The following is a 25594-nucleotide window of genomic DNA, read 5'->3' on the forward strand; positions in this document are numbered from 1 at the left end:
TAATGAAAGCAATAAAGATTACGTTAACGGCTTGTTTTATTGATTTAGCGAATAACAGTCATATATAGACTTGGACTTGGATGTAGTTTTTATTCTCACTAGTCCCGTCTCCAGTCAAGTTAAGACGTCGTCACATATACAATACATGCTCATATCCTGCGTACAGGATTTAATCCTGCGTAGCCCATTTCATAATAAACTACAAATTACAAGTTACAACAACTTGTAATTTCCATTAGATTTGCATTGTCGATCAGCTGATTTACTAATAATATTATGTACTTCATTATCAAATGGGCCCCAGTTAGTATATGTTTTCTGTGGTATAGTCGGGAAACGGTCCTTATCATACGAACTGCGCCTCGCAGTTAAAGTTGGTTAAAACGCACCCTCGAAAGGGGGGGGGGGGTCAACGTCCTAAGGTTGTTTAGGCCTAAATTAATATTTCGGTTGAAAACCAATAATTAATTACGTTATTAATATTATGTCTCTGTCTGAAGTAAAGTAAACTATCAAATAATTTTTGATTTGTTATTTATACATATTTGAAATGATTATTACAGTACAAGTATTATTTTAATAACGTGCCAAAGTTCCACATTGACCTACCTAGACAATTTGAATCATAAAAGTACAGTACTAGGTTGACCGCAACTGTAGCCGTTGGGAGGCTCACATCGTTGGAGGAGCCTTCATGATATCAATGGCATTTCCGGCATTTCCGCTCGGGCATTGTATACTGCTGGAGAGATAGACAGCAATTGAGATAAGACTTGTTTGAGTTGTTTCGGCTTCTTTAATGTATGAAATGTAAAAATACACAAATTTTCAATTACCTTCACCTATTGAACTAATGTATTATTATCAATTGCATGCACCCAACGTTTTTCGTTTTAAATCTTAAGTATTTATACCCTCCACATATTTATAATTTATTTTCCAGTTTTTAATGTGTTTGGATGTTAAATCTATTTCAAGCGTCTATATCAGATTAAGACAGAGGCATGTAGGAAATCTAAGGTTTATTTGAGTTTCTTTTCATATAATTATGTATTAGATTGAATGTATGGCCTACCTACTAACTATAAATATACCAATCTACTAGCAGAGTACCCGTCCTTCTTATGGGGTTGGCATATAAGTATAAAATGCTTATTGTAGTTATACCATGGATAAAAGGAGTATAGACATATATACTCAAGAGTTATACTCAAGCTTTGTGTATGCAATGGGGAAGGACACAGTTTGATAAAATTTGCTTCTTTAAATTTACAGTTTACATAAACATAGCAATTATGTTCTACCACTTCACCTAAACAATAGAGAAAAAAATTATAAAAATTCACAAAATATCACAAATTATTCATGAAATTAGAAACGTAAAGATAACACAATCCTACTTTGACATTTCTCATTGCGTATCACAGTTTTTTTTGCTGCTTAGTTCAAATTAGCTGTTTTCATAAATGCAAAATAAACGGTATCGGCAATCTGACACATACTTTTTCCCATTAGCTTGAAGCTAGAGTTTAAAAGACCCGACTAAATGCTAACTAATTGAAATACTCACGCTATTTAATACTGCTTTGAAATTATAAATAAACGTTTCTTGTAAAAATATTTTAGCATTTTTAGGACCCGGCCTTATTTTTTTGTGTTTTCTACAAATGTTTCCCGACTTAAAGCTGATACCAGTAAACATTTCTTGCATGTATTTCTTTGATCTGACTTTAGGTAGGTTTACTTTACCACTGTGACAACACGATGTGTATATTCTTCATGGTTTTTTTTATTTACTTCCAAAAAAGTGATTGCGTACCTGGATTCCTTACTGTGAGACCAGGTCTCTCCTCTACTCTTCTCATAAGTATAAGATTTCCTATTAATTGTCTCCTCCTCCTGTCTTCAATATTTCTCCTTTAAATTCAAGACATTTTCTGTTCTTCCAACAAAACTGATTAACTGTTTGGATTTGTTTATAACCTCATACATATTACAAACATAAATACTTACTCCAAAAAAGTTGGTGAGTTTATTTTTATGTACAGCTGTTTTTGTTTTTAACTTTGTGGTACTTTCCTGTTAAAGGGAACATTCATTATGAATGATGATTTTTTTCGATATATCGATATTAACAAATTGAAACATATCAGCTGACAACTACGATAAATATTGTTCAGTATATGAAACTGTTCTAAAAAAATAACCTAACATAACTAACCAAACTTGCTGTAACATTTAAAAGTTCCGTGTTTAACTTGCCTTTTTTATTATCAAACCCAAACGGAATTTTTAAATGGTACAGCAAGTTTGGTTGGTTATGTTAAGTTAGCTTAGAACAGTTTCATTTTTTAATCCATATATTAGACTATTTTAGCCTAAACAAGATCAGTTAGTTATTGTTGTCAATTTGTAATGGATCGGATCGGAAAACAAAAATATCGATATATCGAAACAAAATCATCGATAATAATGAATGTTCCCTTTAACAGGAAAGTACCAAATTTGTTTTCAATGTAATTCTTATGGGGGAAATGCGACCTTTGAGAGCGTCTCGTGCCCTTAAGAGCAATGGCAGAATGCCTAACAGAAAAATCGAAGAAACCTTTTTGTGTCTAAGGAGGACAAGGAAGAAGTGGAGGACTCTTAGAGAGTTTGAAGATGGGACTGGAGTACCAGTTATTTATTTATTTAAATAGCAAATGTTTTATTATTTTTCCATATCAAAATTGTGAATTATATTATTTAGTATAAAAAAAAAATTTACAGATGACTTAAATTAATTGATATATTTACATTCTTTCAAAATGTAAACATGGAAAATTTGGAAGGCCATGGGGCGTAGCCAAGGGAAATGTGAAAATTAAATGATATAATATTGCATTGCCATCCATTTGGGAGCTATGTTTCAAGTTTCAAGTCTCTAGCTCATCGGGAACTTTGTTTAAAATTGATATCAAAATTTGTAGGAAAGCGACTAGCGAGCTAATAAAAACAAGCCCATGGGGCGTAGCACAAGGGAAATATGAAAATTAAATGATATAATATTGCATTGTCATCCATTTGTGAGCTATGTTTCAAGTTTCAAGTCTCTAGCTCATCGGGAACTTAGTATAAAATTGATTGCAAAATTTGTACCAGACAAGAAATAAGCGAGCTAATAAAAAACGTTTTAATATATAATTCTGAGCAATTTGCAGACAAAACTCTAATTTTATTTATGAAGATTTATTGTTTGTTTGTTTACTCTATTACTGAATTATTAATTATAATTATGAATCTTTGATTCTCAATTCTCATTACTGTATAGATGATGTTTGCATTACCACAAAGTTATTGGTTTTTGTTCTGTCATACTGTTCAATGCAAACACAAGGTTGCCTGCATATTCCAACCATGGTAAGTGTGTGTAACTTATTCAGTTATGGGCTAGTTTGACTAGCCAGAAAACCGGGCTGACACTAACAATGACAGTTTTTTACTTTCCTAACCCTATTTTCACAAGGTCAGTTTGTGTGGTATATTTTCCAGGGCGGCTATTTCAGTGACATCCATATCCATGTTAATCAGACACAATAACAAACACTGAAAATCTTCAAAAATATTGATCAAAATGGTTCCTTGTGCTGGAAATATGTAAACACCTTACCTACTCTATGTTAAAAAAATCTAAAATCGTATAACTCATTGAGCGAAGCTCTTATACGTCGACTCTTATGCATTTCGTAATACGCAATCTCCTCCAAGACGGCTGAAGTAATCATTTTCAAATTTTGCATGGTGATAAAGACCATATATCGGTGAGTGCTAACAACTATATGGTGTTAAAAAAAACTCTCTAAGGAATCCCCCCCACTGGCTCTAAAAATTTTTATGTAATCTTTATGGACGCAGTATTTGACACAAAAACAAAGACACAAGATCAGCTGTTGACGTATTAAAGGACTTAACTGAAACGGCTACTTTAAAAAAGGTCGTAGGTAAAAGGAATTACTGTAACTGTTATCACTGATATTAGAACAGAAACGGTATGGTTCATAAACATAAAAAATGACGTCACTAGCTTTTTATTATAACGAGAGGTCGTCCAGTGGTCGAAACTCGACCAAAAATATGTAATGTACTCACTTAACTATTTTCACCCCACACTGTAAATAAAACATGTGATTGGAGTTTCCTCCATTTGTTTTGATTTTCTGTTTATATTTCGTTGTTATTTCGTAACCAGCATAGCAACGCATAAGATCCATGTTATTTTTTTACAACTTTTAAACTTATTTTTTGTGCTTATCTTTGAGCCTATTTAAATTTATAAAGGGATTCTGCACACCTACAGGAAAATAGCTTTCCAACGGTATGCGTAGATTTTCCCTACGATGCACACGAGCTGAGAAAAAAGGTTTTAAAGAAACATGCTTGCCTATTAATATATAGATAGATAGATAATAGTTGTTTTATTACAAATCCAGTTATTTTATTATAATAAACCTTTTAATTGGAAGTCAACTATACTTTTTATACTAAATAAATTGTTTTTAATTTAATTCCCTCATCAGTAGATTGAAATATATAAAAATAGTCACACAATGTCCACAAAATGTCAATATCAAGCAGCTGATTCGAATCCTACGTGGTGTTTTCTAGTTATGTTTAATTTTTTTACTCGTATTATGGATACTAGTACCTGGGGACCGAGCTTTGCTCGGGAAAAGTCGTTAGTTCACTCTGAAAGCAGTCTTAGTATTGGAGATACATAAATCTATTCCCAAACTCCACACGGCTCGCCTTTACTACGTCCTACACCATTTCCTACGTCTTGGACCTGTTTTCCTCCCTTCCCATAGCATTTTAAGATTGCAGATACCTCAATCTAATCCTCATAGACAGTTCCCACACTCCGGACTACTCGCCTTGACTACTTCCTTCACCACTTCATACGTCACGGACATGTTTCCCTCCATTCCCATAGCATTTTAGGATTGCCCATACCCTTATCTAATCGTCATAAACAGTTCCCACACTCCGGACTGCTCGCCTTTTGACTACTTCATTCATCACTTCCTAAGTCACAGACCTGTTTCCCTCTATTCCCATAGCATTTATGATTGCCTTTACTACTTCCTTCACCACTTCCTACGTCGCGGATCTGTTTCCTTCCCTTCCTATAGCATTTTAAGAATTGCAGATACCTTAAGCTAATCATCATAAACAGTTCCCACACTCCGGACAGCTCGCCTTGACTACTTCCTTCACCACTTCCTACGTCACGGACCTGTTTCCCTCCCTTCCCATAGCATTTTAGGATTGCAAATACCTCAATCTAATCGTCATAAACAGTTCCCACACTCCCGACTGCTCGCCTTGACTACTACCTTCACCACTTCCTACGTTGCGGACCTGTTTCCCTCCCTTCCCATATCATTAACTACTTCCTCACCACTTCCTACGTCGCGGGCCTTTTTCCTTCCCTTCCTATAGCATTTTAAGAATTGCAGATACTTTGATCTAATCGTCATAAACAGATCCCAGACTTCGCACTGCTACCCTTGACTACAATGTATCGAGTAATCTTCAGTATAATCTTTGCTAGATATTAACATGTGATGTTTTACCTTTTGTACTGGCGTATTTGTAATTTGTTGTATACTGTGGGTAGTTGGCTTATTATGAACACATGCTACAATTTCAAGTATGTTGTTTACTTTTTACTTGTTATTTAATTCAGCCAACATGGTTACCTAGCAACCCATAAGACTAATGTTAAAAAAAATTGATTTTCAGTTGCATTTTTCTACGTAATTAAATTTTTTTTGGCAATTCTAACTGCAGTAAACTCGTTTTTATGCCAGAAATAAACTATTTACAACATTTGAAGAAAATCGTCGGAGCCGTTTTCGAGATCTTGGTGCAAGCATACATACATACAAGCAAACCTTGCTCGTATTAGAGTATAGGATAATAAAAAGTGTTCCAATAGTTACATGAATAACGAAACCCGGTTCTTATAAAAAAAAGTTGACCCATAAATTGAACTAGGTATATGTTGCTCGAAATCGAGCAATCGCAAAGAAGTACATAAAGGAGTTATATAAAAACAAATAACTTGTTTAAGAACAAATATAATATAAGTTATAAATTCCGATGAGTTTAAAAGAGTCAACCCAAAGATTACGTAACTAATAATAATACTCACAATGTACTTACCAGTTCAACATAATCAACATTTCTTGTAAATATTTTATCATGTTTCAAAAGCTGATCTGGCTTTTAGCATGGTGGAAGGAAAAAACATAGGTGTGCTATTCCCGTCCTTGTATTGCAAACAAAAGATCACCTGATTGTAACTGTCAAATTAGTATGTATTTGTTTTGATTTGGTTGTTATTGTTTTTATAATGTGTGTTTTTATAAAAAAAAACATTAACAATCAAATCAAAACAAATACATACTAATTTGACAGTTACAATCAGGTGATCTTTTGTTTGCAATACAAGGACGGGAATAGCACACCTATGTTTTTTCCTTCCACCATGGGCTTTTAGTGTGTTGTAGAAATGTTTCCCACTTATAGTCGCAATAGGTTCTCCATGTTGGTCTTTGTCAATGATAATGTAGTTTGCGTGGTATCACCCATTGTCGCCAGTACGTTTACAAATTTCAGTCTTTATTTTAATAGCACCAAATAACCATTAACTACCTGATTTTCTGCATAACCTCTCTGTCACAATTTTACAATTAACATATGTTCTTCTTCTCACTTTAAATTTCTGACAACAGCTGGAGTTTCATAACAATGTTTGTTTCCCATGTTAATCTTATGGAGAAATACAAAACTTTAAAGGGCCCCAGGTCCTCACTCTCCAATTATTTCCCTAAAAAGAAAGTTTCTTGCACAACTTCACGTTATGCTTTTTCCAATGACACCAAAAACATGTCAATCGGTTCAGTAATTTCAAAAGTAATTGTCACAAAAAACCTGCTTGCGTATTTAATAAGTATAGATTTAACCCTTAGAGTGCCAGGCGAGAAATAAAAGTAACGCTCAAAAAATGCCGATGATTATTCCTGAAGGTCACGCTTAAAATGCCGAGCGCGATCTGGCGATTTTTAGGTTAAAATTTCGTAAAAATCGAATTTTCGATATTTCGACCAACGAAAATCAATGTATCGCATCTAGTAACTTTTGACTCAATGTTAATATATGGGTTAAAAGAATCCGAGTATCCATTCGGTTGTTATGACAACTGTTCGATCATTACGAAACGTCCGGTCGGCCGGACGTCGGCACTTTTGGCTCGTTTTAAAAACGTCCGGTTCCCTGGACGTTGGCACTCAAAGGGTTAAAAAAATTAGGTACATCAATCTCCTTAAAACCAAATCACAAATCCTTCAATCACTCAAAAGTCACAATAAATCATTAATAAAAACACAAACATTAGCTGTTATAAACTCTAGAATATTGTTATGCCTTTTTAATAGTGTGTCATCAAAATATATAAAAAACAACATTTCATTTCATATAATTTTATTCATTTCAGTACATCAATACAGGAATAGCGGTCTATACTATATAAAGTTGGAAATGATTAATTTACCAAGTATCGAAATATAAGAAGGTATAAGAGGGTTGTTGGCACTGACTTATACAATCCCCGCCCATAGAACAGGCACCCTGCTAGTTAAATATCAAGATATCTCTTGTTACCCAAGACAAGGTAAGTTAGTGAAAGTAATCATTTTAACAAACATAATAAACAGTATTTTTTTTACCAGGCAGAAGTACAAACAAATATTAAAAATGTAAGAAAAAATCTTCATAAAAACAATAAAATTATCTTAATTTAATAATCTAAATGAGAAAAAAATGTAAATACTGATGTTCAAAATAAATGTTAAACTAATCAACATAATGGATCCAAACTGATTTGTCTCCACTTCTTCAGCCTCCTCTCCCCCAACCTCCATGCCTCCATCGCCATCCACCCTGTCATCAGGCCTGGATAGTGGATATAACAGAACAAAAATTAATAATTAAAACAGTATTCTGAACAAAGAGTCTTTTTATGCATACTTCTATCATTATTTAATGTAGGCTACTCAGTGGCGTACTGAGGGGGGGGGGGAGGGCGGTTTGCACCAGGCCCCACACCAACATAGGCCTCCAAATCAGGGCCGTATTCCCCTAACAGTGGACACTGCGATTGCCAAGGGCTTCGGCCTGGGAAGGGGACTCACTTGGGGCCTCAAAAGAATGCTTTTTCTCTTGGAAAATAAATTTTCCCACAATCTGTTAGAATTAGGGGGTACAATAATCCTAAGCTTGTTGATGCGTAAGCTTCGGCCTACATCATGGGGCCCGGGTATGTCCTAAAGGACAGGTACCGGGTATGCAGTCAGGGGGCTTCGGCTCTCATGACAAAACGAAATGGAAAAAAAATGGTACAATAATCCAAGTTTGTCTTGTATTCTCATGATAGCCGAAAGCGTCTGCAAAGATTGCGTGATTGAAATTTACGACTACCAGCAATCGCGGGTGACGATAATCAGGCCTCGCAACCGCGAAAGATGTTCACGATTGCACCGAGGATGCCCACAATTTTAACCATTGGCGACCTTGGGAGATGAAGATGATGACCCTGCAATCACGATTTGGTCATTACCGAGGACAATATCGTTTAATTTTGCCACAATTGCAGTAACCGTTTGGATCAATACATAAGTGCCGACCCATATAACCCATTTTGTATAGGACAAAATATAACGTACAGAGTGTGGCAAAATTATCTGACAGTTTTCTTTGCTGCCCTGTCGGGCGAGTGACTGGCGGAAGGTGGTGGGGATAGGGGCGCTTCAAGGCCTACGAGCGGACATTTTTAGTTGCCATGGAGCTGGTCATCACTGAAACAGAAGAGTATTTTGAAGGCTTTTCAAGTTTGTAGGGTACTATTTATTTGGACATAATTTGAACGAGGTTGGAGAAACTTTAAGATAAGTGTATAGAGCTGAATAAAAGGAGATTATAGCAAAATAAATCAAATTTATCACAACAAATTGTGTTATTCTATATTCTTCTAAGGTCTTATTGAACCATGCTTGTACTAAATACCTTATTGATGTATGAGAATTTTTTGTTTCAACTGCTTCTGTTGACAGGGGCTTTTCCATTTGTCTTAAAATTATTGTTGTTTCAGTACTTACCAAATGTAAAAACTATGACATATTCAGAAAAATTATAGTTATGGTGTCAAAAAATATAGCCTACATTTCCTAAAAAACAAAAGCAAATTTTTGGGCACCTCTCGAGTTAAAATGCTGGTTAAATACTGTTAATTCAGGAGGGTTATGCGACATAGGCTTGGGGGCAATGGACACGGCCCTGGTTTTATAAGTATTAAATTTAAGTAAATGGCAAAACTTACCATTAGTTAGTTCTCTTCAATCTTAGTCTTTACTTCGCCCCATCCTCGATCTCCTCTTCCTCTGGCACCTCTCCCCTGTATTCTCCAATGTCGGAGGATATTAATTACAACGCCCCCATTTTACTGGTAGGCTTCAGTTCTGTACAGAAATATTGCAAAAAATAGTGTTATACAAATAATTTTAGTCCAACAAATAATACAAGTGTGTACACTCCTTTCTATATTTGCGATATTCAAATAGGTACAGCTAATAGGAAAATGTTTGAGCAAATCTGGGTCAAGTTAGTACAAATATTAGAATTTGTAACAATAATTTGGTTTAGACCAAATAAATTGGTTTAACTTGTTCGCTACCACAATTATATGGAATTTTCGTTCGCATAGACCACCGACGCATATTTGCGTCAGCTGATCACATTGAAATAGACTAACGACGCACACTTGCGTCGGTGTTCAATGTTATTAATCAGCGTATTTCTTAGCAACGGTCTATTTTAAAGCCCTGATTTTATCGTATCGGTCTAGATGGATATCTGCCGCAAATGTGCGTCGCTTGGTCTGTGGATATGACGATTGGTTACGTCACACAACAGTTGGCAACATTGTTGTTTACATTGTGCATTCCGCGACATCTCAGAACAGATGTAAACGTTATAAACCTTTGCAGTTTTGGCGAGTGGTGGAGTTTCTTTATTTGTTTGTGTAAAAGCTTGAAACAACCAAATTTACAACGACGCTTAAACGTGTGTCGCCTGGTCTATTGAAACGAAAATGTAGGTAATCTTTTTATCTAGATTTCATTAAATAAACTGACCGACGCATATATGCAGCGTTTTGAAAGTTGCTCCAAACGATAAATAAAAACAATATTTATTGCTTACTTATTCACTTAAGGTTAATATGAAGTCAATTCGTCCATTTAAACGATATTTCTCTTTTGGTCTGTTGGCAATGTTATTCCTATATCACTTGGTCTGTAAGCAATGTCATGATCATTCCTTTTGGTCTGTAGGAGTGACCGGACCAACGCATATGTGCGTCGCCACAGAAAACGTACTACTATACCCAGAATGCCAACCGCATGGTAAAAAGCATTAAGCGGTTTGAGAGAGCTTTGCCTGTCAATCCGTAGGCAGCGCCACCAGCGTTGCTATGCTATTGCATAGTAGTACGTTTTCTGTGGCGTCGCTCGGTAGCGAACGTGTTAAACATTAATTATTTGTTATTTCCCAATTTGCAAAAATGCAAGCTCTAGCCTAATTAAGACATTTCCAAACAACATGTTTCGAGATGTATCCAAATACATTTTACAGTAAGTAGGGGCCTAGTTTTAATTTTTTATAAAAAAAACTATAAATTTGCATAAAGATTATAATTAATTATCCTTATGTTCCACCAAAAACTATTAATAATAGTTTATTTGTGTAGGTAACTAGTGGGCGAAGTGGCACTTTGCTACACATAAGAGAAATGTTTACGCACAAGCCGTAGGCAAGTGTGGAAAGTTTCTCGAGTGCAGCAAAGGCAGTTTGCACTTGTGTTACACATTATATTTTCCCTAAAGTTACCATAAAACATATAAATAATTAGTTGTTCAAACTCTGTTCAACACTAAATGAAATGATTCAGTTTGGATCAGTTTCTATGGTTGTCGATAATATGGAACCCACCCAAATATGGACAGTAAGTTTAGGCCTAGGACATAAAAATGTTCTTTCCATTTATGATAACCCAACCTAACATAACCGCCGCAAAGCGCTGTATAGCCTATCTGTAGCCTCCGGATAATACTTACCAAAGTACCGATTTGAACATTGAATAACTTAGTTAACAAACATAGCCTAGAATCTATCACAAAGGGGAAAGAATGTTCACCTCACTTAAGTTATGGTTAGACCAAGTAACATTATCACGGCAGTATGGTAATTGCCTCCAGGGTCCACAACTCTGGTCTCTCTTTCTCTCTCATCTGCAGTGATGTCGATGGCAATGTCGTCCAGAAAGGTTAGTCCTCTTAACTTATTGGTTCAAGACAATATTTAAAATAGAGACCAATTTGGGTTCAGGTCAAATTACAGCCTTTGCTCCCGGATCATCTATAAAATTAACATTGATGTCATCAGCAATGAATTATATAATCCAAGTCTAGTCTTACGCCAAATACAAACAGCTCTAGAATATTTGACAGCACATAATTTTACGTCCTACACTCATTCCAATGAATATATTTCTTTAATACTTTCTTACTTATTACTTGGCGACCATACAAAGTATAGTCTGATTTTTACCGGAGTGCGGCTGGAGCTCAGCCCTACCTGTGAGGGACCCGACTCACGCACGCACACTCGCCACCGTCCTAATTGCCTGAAAGCCCCGATCCCCTATTCACTAAGTAGAAATATAAGATCTGTTGTATGATACCTCAAAATTGCAATTCATTTGATTTTAGATATACAGTAAAATGGTTAGTGTTAATAAATTTGTTGTTTAATTCAATGAAAAATGAGTCCAAACACGAAATGATTATGACAAGTAGCTAGCTAATAAAAACGTGTTAAAATATTCGTAGCTTTTACACTTTGTAAGCAAAATATATATTGTTTGGTAGGTATCATTTTACTAAGCATTTTGAGCTGAAGTCAAAATCGTTACCACATTTTATAACAAACGTAAAATTAAAAAAAATTATAGTTCAATTTCCGTGAGCCAGCGATGACTCGTGCGGCAGGACAATGGTCCGTCCCACGTCCGTCCTAATCCCTTGCGTCTGTGTGTGTGAGGCCTGCGTGTGTGAGAGTATGGTCGACCCTTCAGCCAGCCGCTTTCCGTCAACAATCACACTATAGGTACCGTATTTTAAGCCAAGTATGAATGGAAATGAGTGTAGGATCAGGATGAGTGGCGCGATCTTGTAGTCTTGTTAGTGACTAAGGCCGACATTCCTTAGACACAGCTGTTAATTAATAGCCCATACAGCTAATGGCAACTAAGGGACCTACGGTTTATAGTGGAATCCGAACCACATTATTGCCTTGGTATATACGAATTGGTCTAATTATCAGGATAGTACTGCGGATAGTCGTAGTACTCACTCGTGCGGACGTTAATCCACACCAGGGAGTATCGCATCCACAGTGCATGCCTATAAATATCCACAATTCGTGACCTCCTAGTAGTTGGATTACAGGACGACGCCACCCGTCCCAGTCATATTGATTATTTCATTCAATAAACTTAGGCCTATATCAATTTTGGGTAATGTTAGGGTAAAACTTAACCTAACTAACGGAATGAAATATTCAAAATATTAAATAGTCTTGTATTAATATCTTTCATTTGAATGAATGTAGGACATAAACTAAAGTGCAGCCAAATATTTTTACATAAACAAATTTTTAAAGTTGACACTGGGTCAGTGGGAAAAAGAGACAATCCTAATAGCCTAGGGATAGTGCCTATTCAAACATTTGCTACAATATTGCTTGATGATCCAGAATAAGAATTAGCCTACGAATAAGCTGTATCTTAGGTTCTTGTTGGTGACTTACCTAAGTTAGTGTCTGGTAGGACTACTTAATGTTATTAAGTTATCACGTTGATTACGTTATTTACCAAATAAAAATTAACTTATTTCACATTATTCCTTAAAAACTATTGTTTGTAACACTCGAGTCATCTATTTTCTTGTAAACAAGGAAAGAAATAAAAAAGATAAATATTTACAATATAAAAGTTTTTAGTCAATAAATGGCCAGCTTGAAGATGTCCGTCGGAATTCGGAATCAAATATTGCGACTCGTGAGTTGAGGAACTGAACGATGAATTAGAACAACTCCTTTTCAAGAGTAGCTCCGAAGAACGGGTGCTTGTCGATATACTGGGACTATTTCAGTGTCGACAAAATGAAACTATTTCATTGTCGACAATATGGGATGTCGACAATTTGTGGTGTCGATCATTTGCGACGTCGGTTATTTGGGATGTCGGTTAAGTGGGAATATTCCAGTGTCGACAAACTGGGAATAATTCAGTTTCGATCAATTTCTACGGTTGTCGATATTATGGAACCCACCCGTCGGGGTTACAGTGGGTTACATCGTCGATGGTATGTCCAACAAGTCCAACGAGATTATACACTATGCAATTATACACTTATGATCGATATAAAACAGCTATCGTTTTAAAAGTATCAGCATCAGCCTCGATTCTGGATCTCGAACCACAACATCCCGAACTGGATCCCGAACTGCTTGTATACTATCACGGCCGCCTTTAATTCCGGCGGCCGTGATACTATCGTATTCGTTTCGTAATTCGTAGTCGTATAGTTCCCGTTCGTAGTCGAGACTTAAGTAATAAGTATTCGTAGTCGGTAGTCGGTAGTAGTTCAATCGAGTCGAGAATCGAGACCGCTTGCTACGCTACCTGCTTGCTTGCTACTCTGCTCTGCTGCTAGACAGACGGCAACGGCAACTACTGCAATACAGCAACTCGAACTCAGCAAGAAAATACCAAGATAAGACTTGTATTGTTTAGAAAATTGGGATCTTACTATTTATCGCCGAAACTAACCATCGGTCATATCCCACGGCAATCATATTTGCATAGCCAATTTATAGGTAAACTATATTTAAATTTGTAAAATAGTAAATTTCTATGTTTATTTTTTGTTGCCGCTAGTCCTGAGAAATCAATTGATTGCTCTCCCTGTGTCACTGTCAGAGTCGGATGTAAACAGCGTTCTTTGATTTAGATACGATACGAGTGCCGGGCTTTAATGCTATTTACTTGTTGTTTTCAGGATGAATAGACCTTCAACAGAATCTATTGTCAAGGAATCACTCTTTAAATTCATGCAGAAGAATTTACCAACAGAACAAATAAGGTAGGACTATGAACCTTATACTAAATTCCCTTAGGCCTAGGCCTGCCTAACTTAAGTGCTAAACTTACTGACCTTTCAACTTATCACTGTTAACTCTACTCTTGGTAGGCTATAATTCACCCACTTGTATAATGTAGATTGAAGTTATTCTCACACTATGAATTACAAGTTTAACATGAACCAGCTTTTTAAGACCTGTAAGTTAGCTCATCACATTACATTGTAATCTAGGTTTTAGCCTACCCACCATTGTCAAAGTGTAGCCTACTCTAGACCTTTGTATTTACTGGTCCTTCCTGTGTTAAAAACTTTTGGGTAAGTAGCCTACATACTAAGTTAACTCTTGTGGTTTTTCACTGGGAATAATTAAAACCATACTTGGAGAAATAGCCTCTGGATTGTTATTAAACAATTTTATATTTTAAGGCTTACCTTTTGATCTAATTGGTTTATTGTGGAGACCTAGCCTAGGTTTCTACGGCAGAGCATTATCGTCAGTCTTAGGCTAAGTTAAACTTTATATTTTTATCTCTTATTTGAGATAGGCTATTGTCAGTTGGATAGAATTTGTTCAAATAATACAAACACCGAATATACATAAATATTTACAATAATTCTCTTACAATACATTATCTTCTCAATCCTAACCTCCAAAGTTGGGACGTGATAATGATGACTTTAACCTGCTTTAACTTACCGTACTTCTAGCATGGTTGTTAATCCTAATGAAGTGATCCTGTGTTCTTTCAAGCATCTGGATGTGACTAACTTGAAACGGAGACCATATAACAAATCAAATCAAATCAAATCAAAGCTTTATTTTCCAATAGACATTACAAATGCATGTGGAATGGTCAATGAAGGTATTATGTTGGTAAACATTTGTCAAGGAAGAGTACAATAGATGTAGAGTACAAGGTCAAATCAAAATATACAAAGATAATATAAAATACATGCAGATGAGGATAACTATAAGAGAAAAAAAGTACAATCATTACTCAGTATTTAATGGTTTAGGAAATTCTAAAAAATCGTTAAGTTTGTAGAACGGATTCTTAACTAGCCACATATGAATTTTAGCTTTAAAAACTTTGTAAAGAAGTGATAGCTATTTGTTGGGCAATTTATTTAGACATTTTAGGCCCAGAATTTTATGACTTTTCTTTGTTTTGCTCAGTCTAACATGGGGTATATCAAATTGATGTCTGTTTCTAGTTTGAAAATAATGAAAATCACTCCTTATGGCATGTGAGTCCATTTCCTTAAAACTAGTTAACATGATATTAAATATATATAAATTAATAACGGTTAAAATATTAAATTCAATAAAAATGGGGCGACAATGTTCCTCAGGATCAACCCTAGCCATTATGCGCAGGACCTTTTTTTGTAATATTAAGACATCGGAGACATGAGAACTATTACCCGAAAAAATGATACCATAGTTCAAGGCAGACTGAAATAAAGCAAAGTAAACTGATCTTAAATAACTAATAGGAACTAAATCATTAAGCTTACGAAAAAGGCAGATCATTCTACTTAACCTAGTACAGAGTTGCGTTATATGATCAGACCAAGTCAGTTGTTTGTCAATATGGACACCTAGAAACTTTACCACATTGGACAGTTCAGCTTCAAGTGGGCCTATATCATGTAGAGGTCTAAGGCAAAATATCAATGATTGTGTTTTGTCTTTATTCAAAAGAAAACTATTAGCTGAAAACCACTCAGCAGCAGTATTGACTGTGTTTCTGACAGTTGACTTAAGATGCAAAAGGTCACTGTGACAAGATAGCAAGGTAGTATCATCCACATAGAGATAGGAATTGCAACTAAGATTCATAGGCAGATCATTTATAGCAATTAAAAACAGAAGGGGGCCCAAGACGGAGCCTTGAGGTACCCCACAGTTGCTGAGGGCGATGGAGGACCATTCACCATCAGCGTATACCGCCTGTCTACGATTTGCTAAATAAGACCACAAAAGATTTAGAGCACTGTTTCTGATTCCATAAAACTCCAACTTATGCAGCAAGATCTCATGGTCAACACAATCAAAGGCCTTGCTAAGATCAATGAAGGTGGCCCAGGCAAAATCTTTATTTTCAAAAGCCCTGTGAATGTCCTGAACCATGGCATCAATTGCATCCACAGTGGACTGTCCAACTCTAAAGCCAAATTGTTGTTTGTTAAAGAGAGAATTATTTTCAAAAAAGCTGTTAATCTGATTGTGAATAATATGTTCTAGAACCTTGGACAGAACAGGTACTAGACTAATAGGCCGATAGTTTCCTGGGCAGTTTTTATCCCCTTTTTTGAAAATTGGACAAATTTTGGAAATTTTGAGACAATCAGGAAAGAATCCCCCCTGTAGACAGGCGTTTACACAGTAAGTCAATGGTGAAATGATTACATCAACAATTTCTTTAATGAACCAGTTGGAGATATCATAGATATCTTTGGATTTGGTATTTTTCATTTTAGTTATGACTGACATAACCTCACTACAAGTGACCAAAGAAAAGTGAAACTCTGAATTGTTGAAAGGAACTTTTTGTAAGAAATTATCATAAGTATTTGCAGGTTTCTTAATACTGTTTCTAATACTGTTAACAGAGTTAATAAAAAACTATTTAGTTTATTTGGATGAAATGGAAGCTTATTACCGCTTCCGAGAGATTGGGAATTTTCTTTTACAATTGCCCAGGCTGATTTACATTTGTTGCTGGAGTTTTCAATGAATAGGGCATTATAATTGAGCTTGGCCTCCTTTACTGCCCGTTTGTAGTTCTTAACTAGGGTCTTATACTCTAACTTACAAGGATTGTCACTACTTACACAGGTCAGATCATAGGCATGTCTTACCGGCTGCCTGAGCCTGTCAAGATCAGGAGTGTACCAGGCACGTGACCGTTTCCCTTTTGGGTTTGGTTTTGAGCGAGACTAACAGACCCATATTTCAAGTTAGTTTGTAGACTCCCTTACCCTCGAAGCTGTCTGTAGTTGTGGGTTGCTTTTTGCTTAACAAGCTTCCGAGGTTTTGTTTGTTGATCTCCAAGCAACTTTGAGTCCCTGTTCTTCTAGAATTTTATGGAAGGAGTTGTTTATCTTTCCGTGGTTAGTTGTGGTCACAAATTCTTTGTTAGTTTTGGCCTCTTAGTTTCTTTTCTTTTTTGTTTTATTACTATCTTTGTGAAAAGGGATGGGTGATAGCCATTATTAACAGCTATTTGCTTAGCAATGTTCATCTCCTGTTTGTAGTTCTCTTAAGTAAGTGGGACAGTTTTGAGCCTATATACATATACCATACTATGGAATGCTGCAAGTTTATGGTGTGTTGGGTGGTTTGATTGGGCGTTGATTACTTGGTCTGTAGTAGTTGGTTTTCTCTTTGTATATAAACACTTAAATCTTTGTCAAAAAACATTGTTCTATTTTTGAAGAAAAAAGAACTAAGTTAACTCTCAATACAGCTTTAGGCCCATGAGCTCCGTGTTATGCTACAATACCCCATACATAAATCTGCCGCTTATGAAAAGAGTACAATAAGCTTCCTTTATCACTGAAAGAGGTGGAATCATTCAAAAAGTATCAGTTTCACTTACTGTCTTACCTGTTAGACAATTGTTTTTACAGAATTGAGGATTTTTTATCAGTCTCATTGTTGTAGGCTAGTCATAGGCTAACTTATTGGTATTGGCATAACTTTGTTAATAACCTAACTTATTTTATACTTGTTGTTTTTATTCTATAGGCCTACTAGTACACAATGTTTCTTTTGACAATTTTCCTGCCTGCATGCAGAAGCACTTCTTAGGCGTTATGTGATGTATTTTCTTTTAATACCGGTTTAAGCTTAAATAGGCTAAGTAAAATGTTGAAGATGTAATCGTTTTTTGTTCTGGCGGTAGTTGAGTATAGTTAAGGGATGTTTCAGATTCTATTTTTACAGGTGAACTTAAGTTTTGGGTGGACGTTGTTCATATATTTCAGTAGGAAAAAAATATATGTGGAAAAAAATGTCAAACTTTTGGGAATCTGGCTTAATTCTTCTCTCTCTTGGTCTTCCCATATTGAATCCCTGTGTGTTAGGCTCAACAGGGTAATTAATCTGTTAAGAAAACTTAGAAATCTTGTTCCTAAGCCATATCTGAAAATATCTTATTATGCTTTTTTTAATGGCATCTTGAGTTATGGTCTGTTATTGTGGGGAAATGGAGCAGATGTCAAAAAACTTCTTGTGCTACAGAAAAAGGCCGTTAGGATTGTAAGTGGTGCGCCCTTGGATGCACATTGCAGGCCTCTGTTTCAGTCTGAACAAATACTGACTATTGTAAATATGTATATATTTGTCTGCTTGGTACGAGTTAAAACAAAACTAGAGAGTTACGCGTGTAGAAGCTCGGTGCACTTGCATGTGACCAGAAACAGTAATCTGCTAGATGTACCTTTTGTGAGACTATCCAAATCAAAAAAGTGGTTTAGTAATGTAGGAATATCAATGTTTAATAAACTTCCTAGCACAGCACGTAATGTTAGCATGAGTAGGTTTAAGCATGTTTTGCATGAGTGGCTTGCTCAAAGGCCCTTTTATAGCCTAGAGAGTTATTTTCAGGAAGATTTTAGTAGTATGTTATTTTGACATGCCAACAATTACTCAATGCCTGTAATTATCTTATTTATTTGCATGTTGAGTATGACCATATGATCTGTATGAACAATTGTTGACCTTTTACTGTCTTGTTTCTGATAGGCTCGATGCTTGCATATCTACATTTTTTTTATCTATTGTGACTGCCCAGACAAATGTTTTGTCTATTTATGTTTGACCGGTATCTAGTTTTATTTTCTTGGTTAAACTTGAACCTCATTTGTTGTTGACTTTGTCATATGCATGTACCTTGCAAATTACGGCAATAAAAAGTTTCTGATTTCTAGGACTACGAGCTGTCTTTTATTGCCTTGGAATGCAAGTACGATGTCGTCAGCAAATCTGTGATGTTCAAAAACTTTAGTAGTTTGTCTGTTCTTTTCATTGTTCAGGATTTCAGATTTTACAATATGATTTAGAAATATTTCGGACATAATTGCTGATAGGGGAAACCCATGGTTAGTCCTGTGTTGGGAAAAGAACTCGTTGTTGTATTAAATAGTTTTGTTTAGGACTGTTTGTATTAGATTTCATGAGTTTGTTGATGTAGGCGGTGTCTCTATTACCCTGTTGTGCTAGATTTTTCTTAGTATTTTGAGTGTCTCGTTTATAGGTATGTTTGTAGGTCTTTTACATCAAATGATGCTAACAAGGCTGTTTCAGGAAGTTTGATGTTTTTATTTTTATCTATCAGATCTAATGAGTTTTTGAAGGATCTATCATTGTTTTGTTTAATATCTTGGCAAATTGTTTTATCAAGTAGTTGTTTTGATCAAAGTGTGTAAGATGGGGAATTTATGGAGTTTACCAACGGTCTAATAGGTTCTCCAGGTTTTTGAAGTTTCGGGAGTCCTCTGAATTTTGGTGCATTTGGTTTGATTGTTCTGCAATGATAATTTTGGTTGTCTGCTAATATTGTTGATTTTAATGTTGTTTTAATTGAAGAAGTTAATTATTTTATTATGATGGTCATCGTTGTTTACTACTATCACCGTGTTTCCTTTGTCTGCCTTTGTTATGGCATTTGATTGTTGGAGTTTTGTTTTTATATTTTTCAAAATTTATATATTAATTTGACCAAAATATATTAAACAAGCAAACCTACAACAGTTTAAAGGGCCTACTTATTCTCTAAAAAAAAATTCAAGTAACCAAGCATTTTATTTGTTGTAAAAGAATATTACAAACTACAATTAGACCTCATCAGATATAAAACGTTAAGTAAAAACATTATTGTGAACGTTTTTACTAGTTAACGTTCTACAAGTTAACCCTATTACATACCTAATCTGGGATATATCACAATCACATTACAACATAGCTTAGGCCTAGTAACTGTCAATTTAACATGAATAGCCTATTAAATAGCTATAGCCTATTAAAGAAGTTACAATAAAGAAATAAAGTTTTTCTGTTATATAAGTAATATTTAAATACATCCATAGAGTTAAAAATAAATATTATTGTTATATAGTGTTGTTGTTATTGAAATGTATACCTCTGGCAATGACCACAGCTTCACATATATATGGCGATCGTTAGCGAACGAGTTAAATCATTTGTTTGCATGGTATGATAGAACTAGTCAGGTTAGGAAGGATTTTTACAATTTTATCTATTTATTTACAGAAAACGGATTTCACCAATTTACAATTGAATTACATAAATAATTAATACAGAGACAAAGCCTAGGTTTGTACAGCAATGGTTATATGGAATCTTACTTAATTCAATAATCAATATGAAACAGTCTAGAACCAATAAACCATACCTATTCCATAGTTAGTTGTGCAGAATATATATAAACAGCACTTTATATAGTGTATTGCATTAAAAAACTCAAAAAGTCTAATTCATTAACCAAATGGCATCAAGAAACAAACCCATCATACAACCAAACCCTTCAACAAACCCTTCATACACAAATACAATTAAATAGCAGAACGAAACATACCATTAATTTACAACACCTGTTTTAAATTATACTTTTATATGTTTTGTTAGTACACAAACCTACCTAAAATTTTGAAAGTAATGACCAACAAATTTAACACCCACAACACCAAGCCAAATATACAATTTTTCAGGGGTTTGTCTGTGGTGCTTATCCAGTGAGGATTAGCATCAGTCCAAAATTTGCAATTATGCCGGTTTACGTTCTCGTTTAACATAAAAGCTGCTTCGTCAGAAAACACTATGTTACTTGGTCTGATTGGGTTGTTGTCAAGGTTTCTCATAATTATTTCTCCGAATTCAATTCGCCGATCAAAGTCATCTTCTGAAAGTTCCTGGTCAAATAAATTTTAAAGGGTTTAAAATCACTATTATGTAAGATTGGAACCACAGATTTTTGGGAAATTTCTACATTTTGGGAGATTCTGTTTAAGGGAAAATGGGCATTTTCCATTACTGACTGCAAAACATTTAGTAGCAAAGATTTAATTTCCTTAGTAGTTGTTTTTGGCCTCCTCGATCTAGGTCTGTTTTTTACAGTAGCAGTCTCTTCAAAATGTTGAATATTTTTTTGTACCCCTGATTTAGTTATAGGATTGCGGTTTGGAAACAATTCATTGAACAACTGCACAACCTGTTCATAGAATCTTGTTCGATCGCCATAACCTCGCATCATTGAAATAGTAATTCGTTCCTGTTCACTTACCTCCATTTTACAAAAATTAAAGCTGTACAACAGAATATCTATGTGAAAAACACACAAAAGTACAATAAACACTGATAAGGCGTACTAAAATGTAATGTACTGAAATGTCCGCACGAGAGATTAATTGCCGCTCGAGGTAAAAACGTGTGGCAAAATTTTTTTATCTGGGCAATGACTTTAGGCTCGCAATATGGAAGATTATCCAACCAACAAAATTAAAAGCGTAACATTTAAAAGAATTACAACAAAAAATAACACATGTTGCATGCATGGTTATGTACATGCTGCGTTAACTTGTACTCTGTGGCCTACTGCTATAGCAGTAGTGTGCTACCCTGCCAAATTTTGCGCAGGTGTCTGAGCCCAGCACTCGGCCAGGGACACTGTTATTGTTGCCAGTCTGTAGCTTAGAATACGAGCTTTATTCTGGTGTAGGTTGGTACTAAAAATTCCTGTAAAATCCCGTCTGTCAATGCTGTTGTCCCGGTTTAGGGGATTTTCTCTATTCGAGCCATATTACAAAGACACTGGTTATTGATCCAGGCAGTGCTGCTACCTTTGGGTGTTTCAGTGAACTACGTCATAGAAAACATACTACTATAACCCAGAATGCCAACCACATGGTAAAAAGTGTTAAGTACTTTGAGAGAGCTTTGCCTGTCAATTCGTAGGCAGCGCCACCAGTGTTGCTATGCTGTGGTGACACTGCCTACGAATTGACAGGCAAAGCTCTCTCAATGTACTTAACGCTTTTTACCATGCGGTTGGCATTCTGGGTTATAGTAGTATGTTTTCTGTAACTACGTCCACTTTCGGAGTAACACAGAACAATCACCACTGCTCTTTGTGATTGGTCTTGCTGAGATATTTGAATGCGAATTGCGATCGCTGATTCAGTAGCGCGCCAGGGCTCCGCTTGGGCCTCGCCACAGTTTTCGAGCGCCTGTGTAAAGGTTTTCAGCAGCGAACGTGTTAACTCACGAGTTAAAACAACATAATAGGGTAATGTAAAATATTTTAACTCACTGTTTTCTTCTACAGAGATTTATAAAACTACACTACGATAAAACAAACTATTAAATTACCTAATTAAAAATCAAACTCAATAAATAACGAAAACATTCAAAGTAATATCCAAGGAATAGTATTAGCTTGACCGAAACCACAATAACAAATAAGTGTTTTTAACACCAAAAATGAAAACTCCTGATATTATGTAAATACTGTAATCCCATGTATGGGATTAACGTGCGGTAGGTAACTAAAACGTAGAAGTCAGCTGTTTTATACTCAACCGAACTATAGTCAATTGTTAAAATAAGAAATCGAATACTTGTTGAACTCAAAGAGTTCCAAGAGAGTACTTTCCATCAGCAACCGCAAATTTGTTTACAAGAATGGGTTTTGTCCATGGTCCAGTGAGAACACTTTGAGCATATGTTGTAAAATTTATCAAATAGCTACTTTACGATTTAATCTTAATGAATAAAAATAACCCATTTCAAATTTTAAAATGGCTACCATTTTGGTAAAAGGTGTGATATCCACGTCTGGGTTGTGCCATTTAGTTTCTCCAGATAAACCCTTTAAAAAGAGGAGTCACTCGATTTACATTTGTAAATTTGGGGCTGCCTCCAAAATACCCCATTTTGAGGGCCGGGGCAAAGTTTTGACTTTGATGAAAAAGAGCAGTTTTTAACGTTGTAAACATGTGACGAGTTTGGATTTCCTACTGCAACATATTTTTTTTTGTGTTTCTATATTTTCATCAATAAATAAGAAAATATTTTAATAACTACTACATTTCAACTCTAAGATATCTACAGTCGATTTCATTACCAGGTATGTAAATGTATTAGGTGTATCGGTAGCGTCACAGACTTCGTCACAGCGATGTTGTGGGTTCGGATCCTGGTCACTGCCGCAAACATTTATCAGTACAGTTCACCTTCGTACTGTATCGGCTCACCCCTTGCTTTGCTGGATACATTCCATGCACGGGCAAATAGTCTATGTAGACGGGCAAATCCTAGACCACCGACCTCTTAAAAAATATATATATACATATTATAAATATAATCAAGGGTTCAAATTTGTAATAACTGCACTACTAAATTAATAAGTTAAAAGGGAACCCGATACTTGGGACAACTTACTAAATTGCATGCTAACTCCGACTGACGTTCCACTCCGCTTCGTGCCATCGTTCCTCATTGATGACGTCACTCAGCAGCGCATGCAGCGCATGCAGTAATATGTGCAGCCAACCACACACACAAACTCAATAGTCTTCTGGCAATGTAATATAGCCTTATATATTACATTAGAATGAAATATCAAAACATAATCAAATTCTAAACTGAGTAAAATGAGATTCATGAAAGTTGTTAACTGTTACAGTAGACCCCCTCTTAACCGACCTCGTATTAACCGATAATCGGATTATCCGCCTTCGATCGTAAAATAATACAATTTGTTTTAACCGACTTTGATTTGAGAGCAGCTCGGTTTAACCGCCGCTTTCTAGGAATCTCGGCATTTCCGCTCCCACGCTGGGCGATGAGAACTGAACCATACGCTTATCTCCACAGGATATGACTAACAATAAGCTATTTTGTGTTGAGCACAAAAAATATAGCATAGCCTATTGTCAGTTTGTCATTATCGTTCGTAGCTCGAGCACATCTGATCTGATTTGTTATCTGTGCGGCAAATTTATAACATCATAAAGTGCGTTACGATTTTGAGAACTGATTATCTTATCGCCGGAGTAAACAAACAAAGCAACTTGTAAGGAAGGCAGGGAAAGGGGGTTAACAACTCCAAGGTCAAGATAGTTTTTGTGCCTGGAGCCTCCAGTGAGAGGCTATAAATAAACGTCCTGTGTTGCAACAAAATGGTCGCTTGTATCTTTAATGTCGACAAAAGGTTCTGTACTGTATTACGATGTATTTGGAAAGCATCAATTAATACATTACAGTATTAAAGTTATTAAAATAGGAATTTTATTGACTCTTGCCTAGTATTATAATAATATATTCCACTGAAAGTAGGCCTATTTGACTTCACTGTGTTTTGTGTTTATTTGTGACTGTTCTATCAACATGAAAAAGGAGATAAGAGTAGTTTATTTTATAAATAATGCAAGTATGACTTCAAAATAATGATTATATAATTCCAAATAAATAGCACTTCATTATGTTATGACTTTAGGGATTGCCCGTTTTATCCGACCTTTTGAGTTATCCGACCTAGGTCCAGTCCCATTAGGGTCGGTTAAGAGGGGGTCTACTGTATTGTGCTTGTTTACAGCTGTTTAGAAAAAAAAAATATAGCTGCTAATCTGGAAAATTGTTTTTGGAAGCTGGGACTATCATTCAATTTATCTTCACTTTCTGACTTTTATTTTTTACAGTTTTATATTGATTTAAAACATTAAAAGTCGTTGTTATTGAAGCAATATTTGAGATGGTTGGGCAAGCAATAAAACCATACTTTTTTCATAAAGGATTAATGTGTCTTCAATATAATTCTGTAAAAAGAAATAACTACACCTCCTAATACCATTAACAAAAATAGGAAAAAATATGTGGTGTTAAACACAGGTGGGAAGAATAGACACCAGGGGATGGCAGTCTCAGGGGCTGGGCCCAGGTCCAACAGCTAATAAATATGTGGCAACGTCACTCCCCCACCCCTTCCGAGCCAGCTACTTTACCAGTCCTATTGTGCAATCTATTTATCGTGGATTTTGATATATTGACGTTCATTTATCAAGTTCTACTTTAGCTGATTTGGAGTTGAGTCAATAGAGGTGTTAAATAATTGAAACAGTATTAGTCTTTTAAACCTTAACACACCATCTTGTTCCATCACATACCATCTTGTTGTGATCACTAAATATTATTAGAATGTTGTAATAACCAGACTATTCAGAATTTGGGTAACTTCATTTATTACTATGATAAAAATGTTCCTAAA

At 35.5% G+C, this 25594-nt stretch overlaps 1 protein-coding gene and 1 long non-coding RNA gene across 2 annotated transcripts in view; one reads left to right on the plus strand and one right to left on the minus strand.

The window, feature by feature from the left end:
• Positions 1-7507: 7507 nt before the first annotated feature.
• On the minus strand, positions 7508-13470 carry LOC128984769 (uncharacterized). The gene is made up of 4 exons (XR_008490002.1): positions 12967-13470; positions 11294-11514; positions 9419-9557; positions 7508-7995 (listed from the first exon to the last, which is right to left on the minus strand). It is a non-coding gene; the product is annotated as an uncharacterized LOC128984769 (long non-coding RNA).
• Positions 13471-13913: 443 nt separating this feature from the next.
• Positions 13914-25594, plus strand: part of LOC128984775 (CUE domain-containing protein 2-like) — a 28106-nt gene continuing 16425 nt past the window's right edge. Inside the window, exons 1-2 of the mRNA XM_054404143.1 lie at positions 13914-14037; positions 14220-14303. Of these exons, the coding sequence (XP_054260118.1) occupies positions 14221-14303 (83 nt within the window). The 5' untranslated portion in view covers positions 13914-14037; position 14220. The remainder of the gene's footprint in view (positions 14038-14219; positions 14304-25594) is intronic.

Source organism: Macrosteles quadrilineatus, unplaced genomic scaffold (assembly GCF_028750875.1).
Source record: "Macrosteles quadrilineatus isolate MER2022 unplaced genomic scaffold, UCM_ALF_1.0 Scaffold_1__1_contigs__length_201487025, whole genome shotgun sequence".
Lineage (NCBI taxonomy): Eukaryota > Metazoa > Arthropoda > Insecta > Hemiptera > Cicadellidae > Macrosteles > Macrosteles quadrilineatus.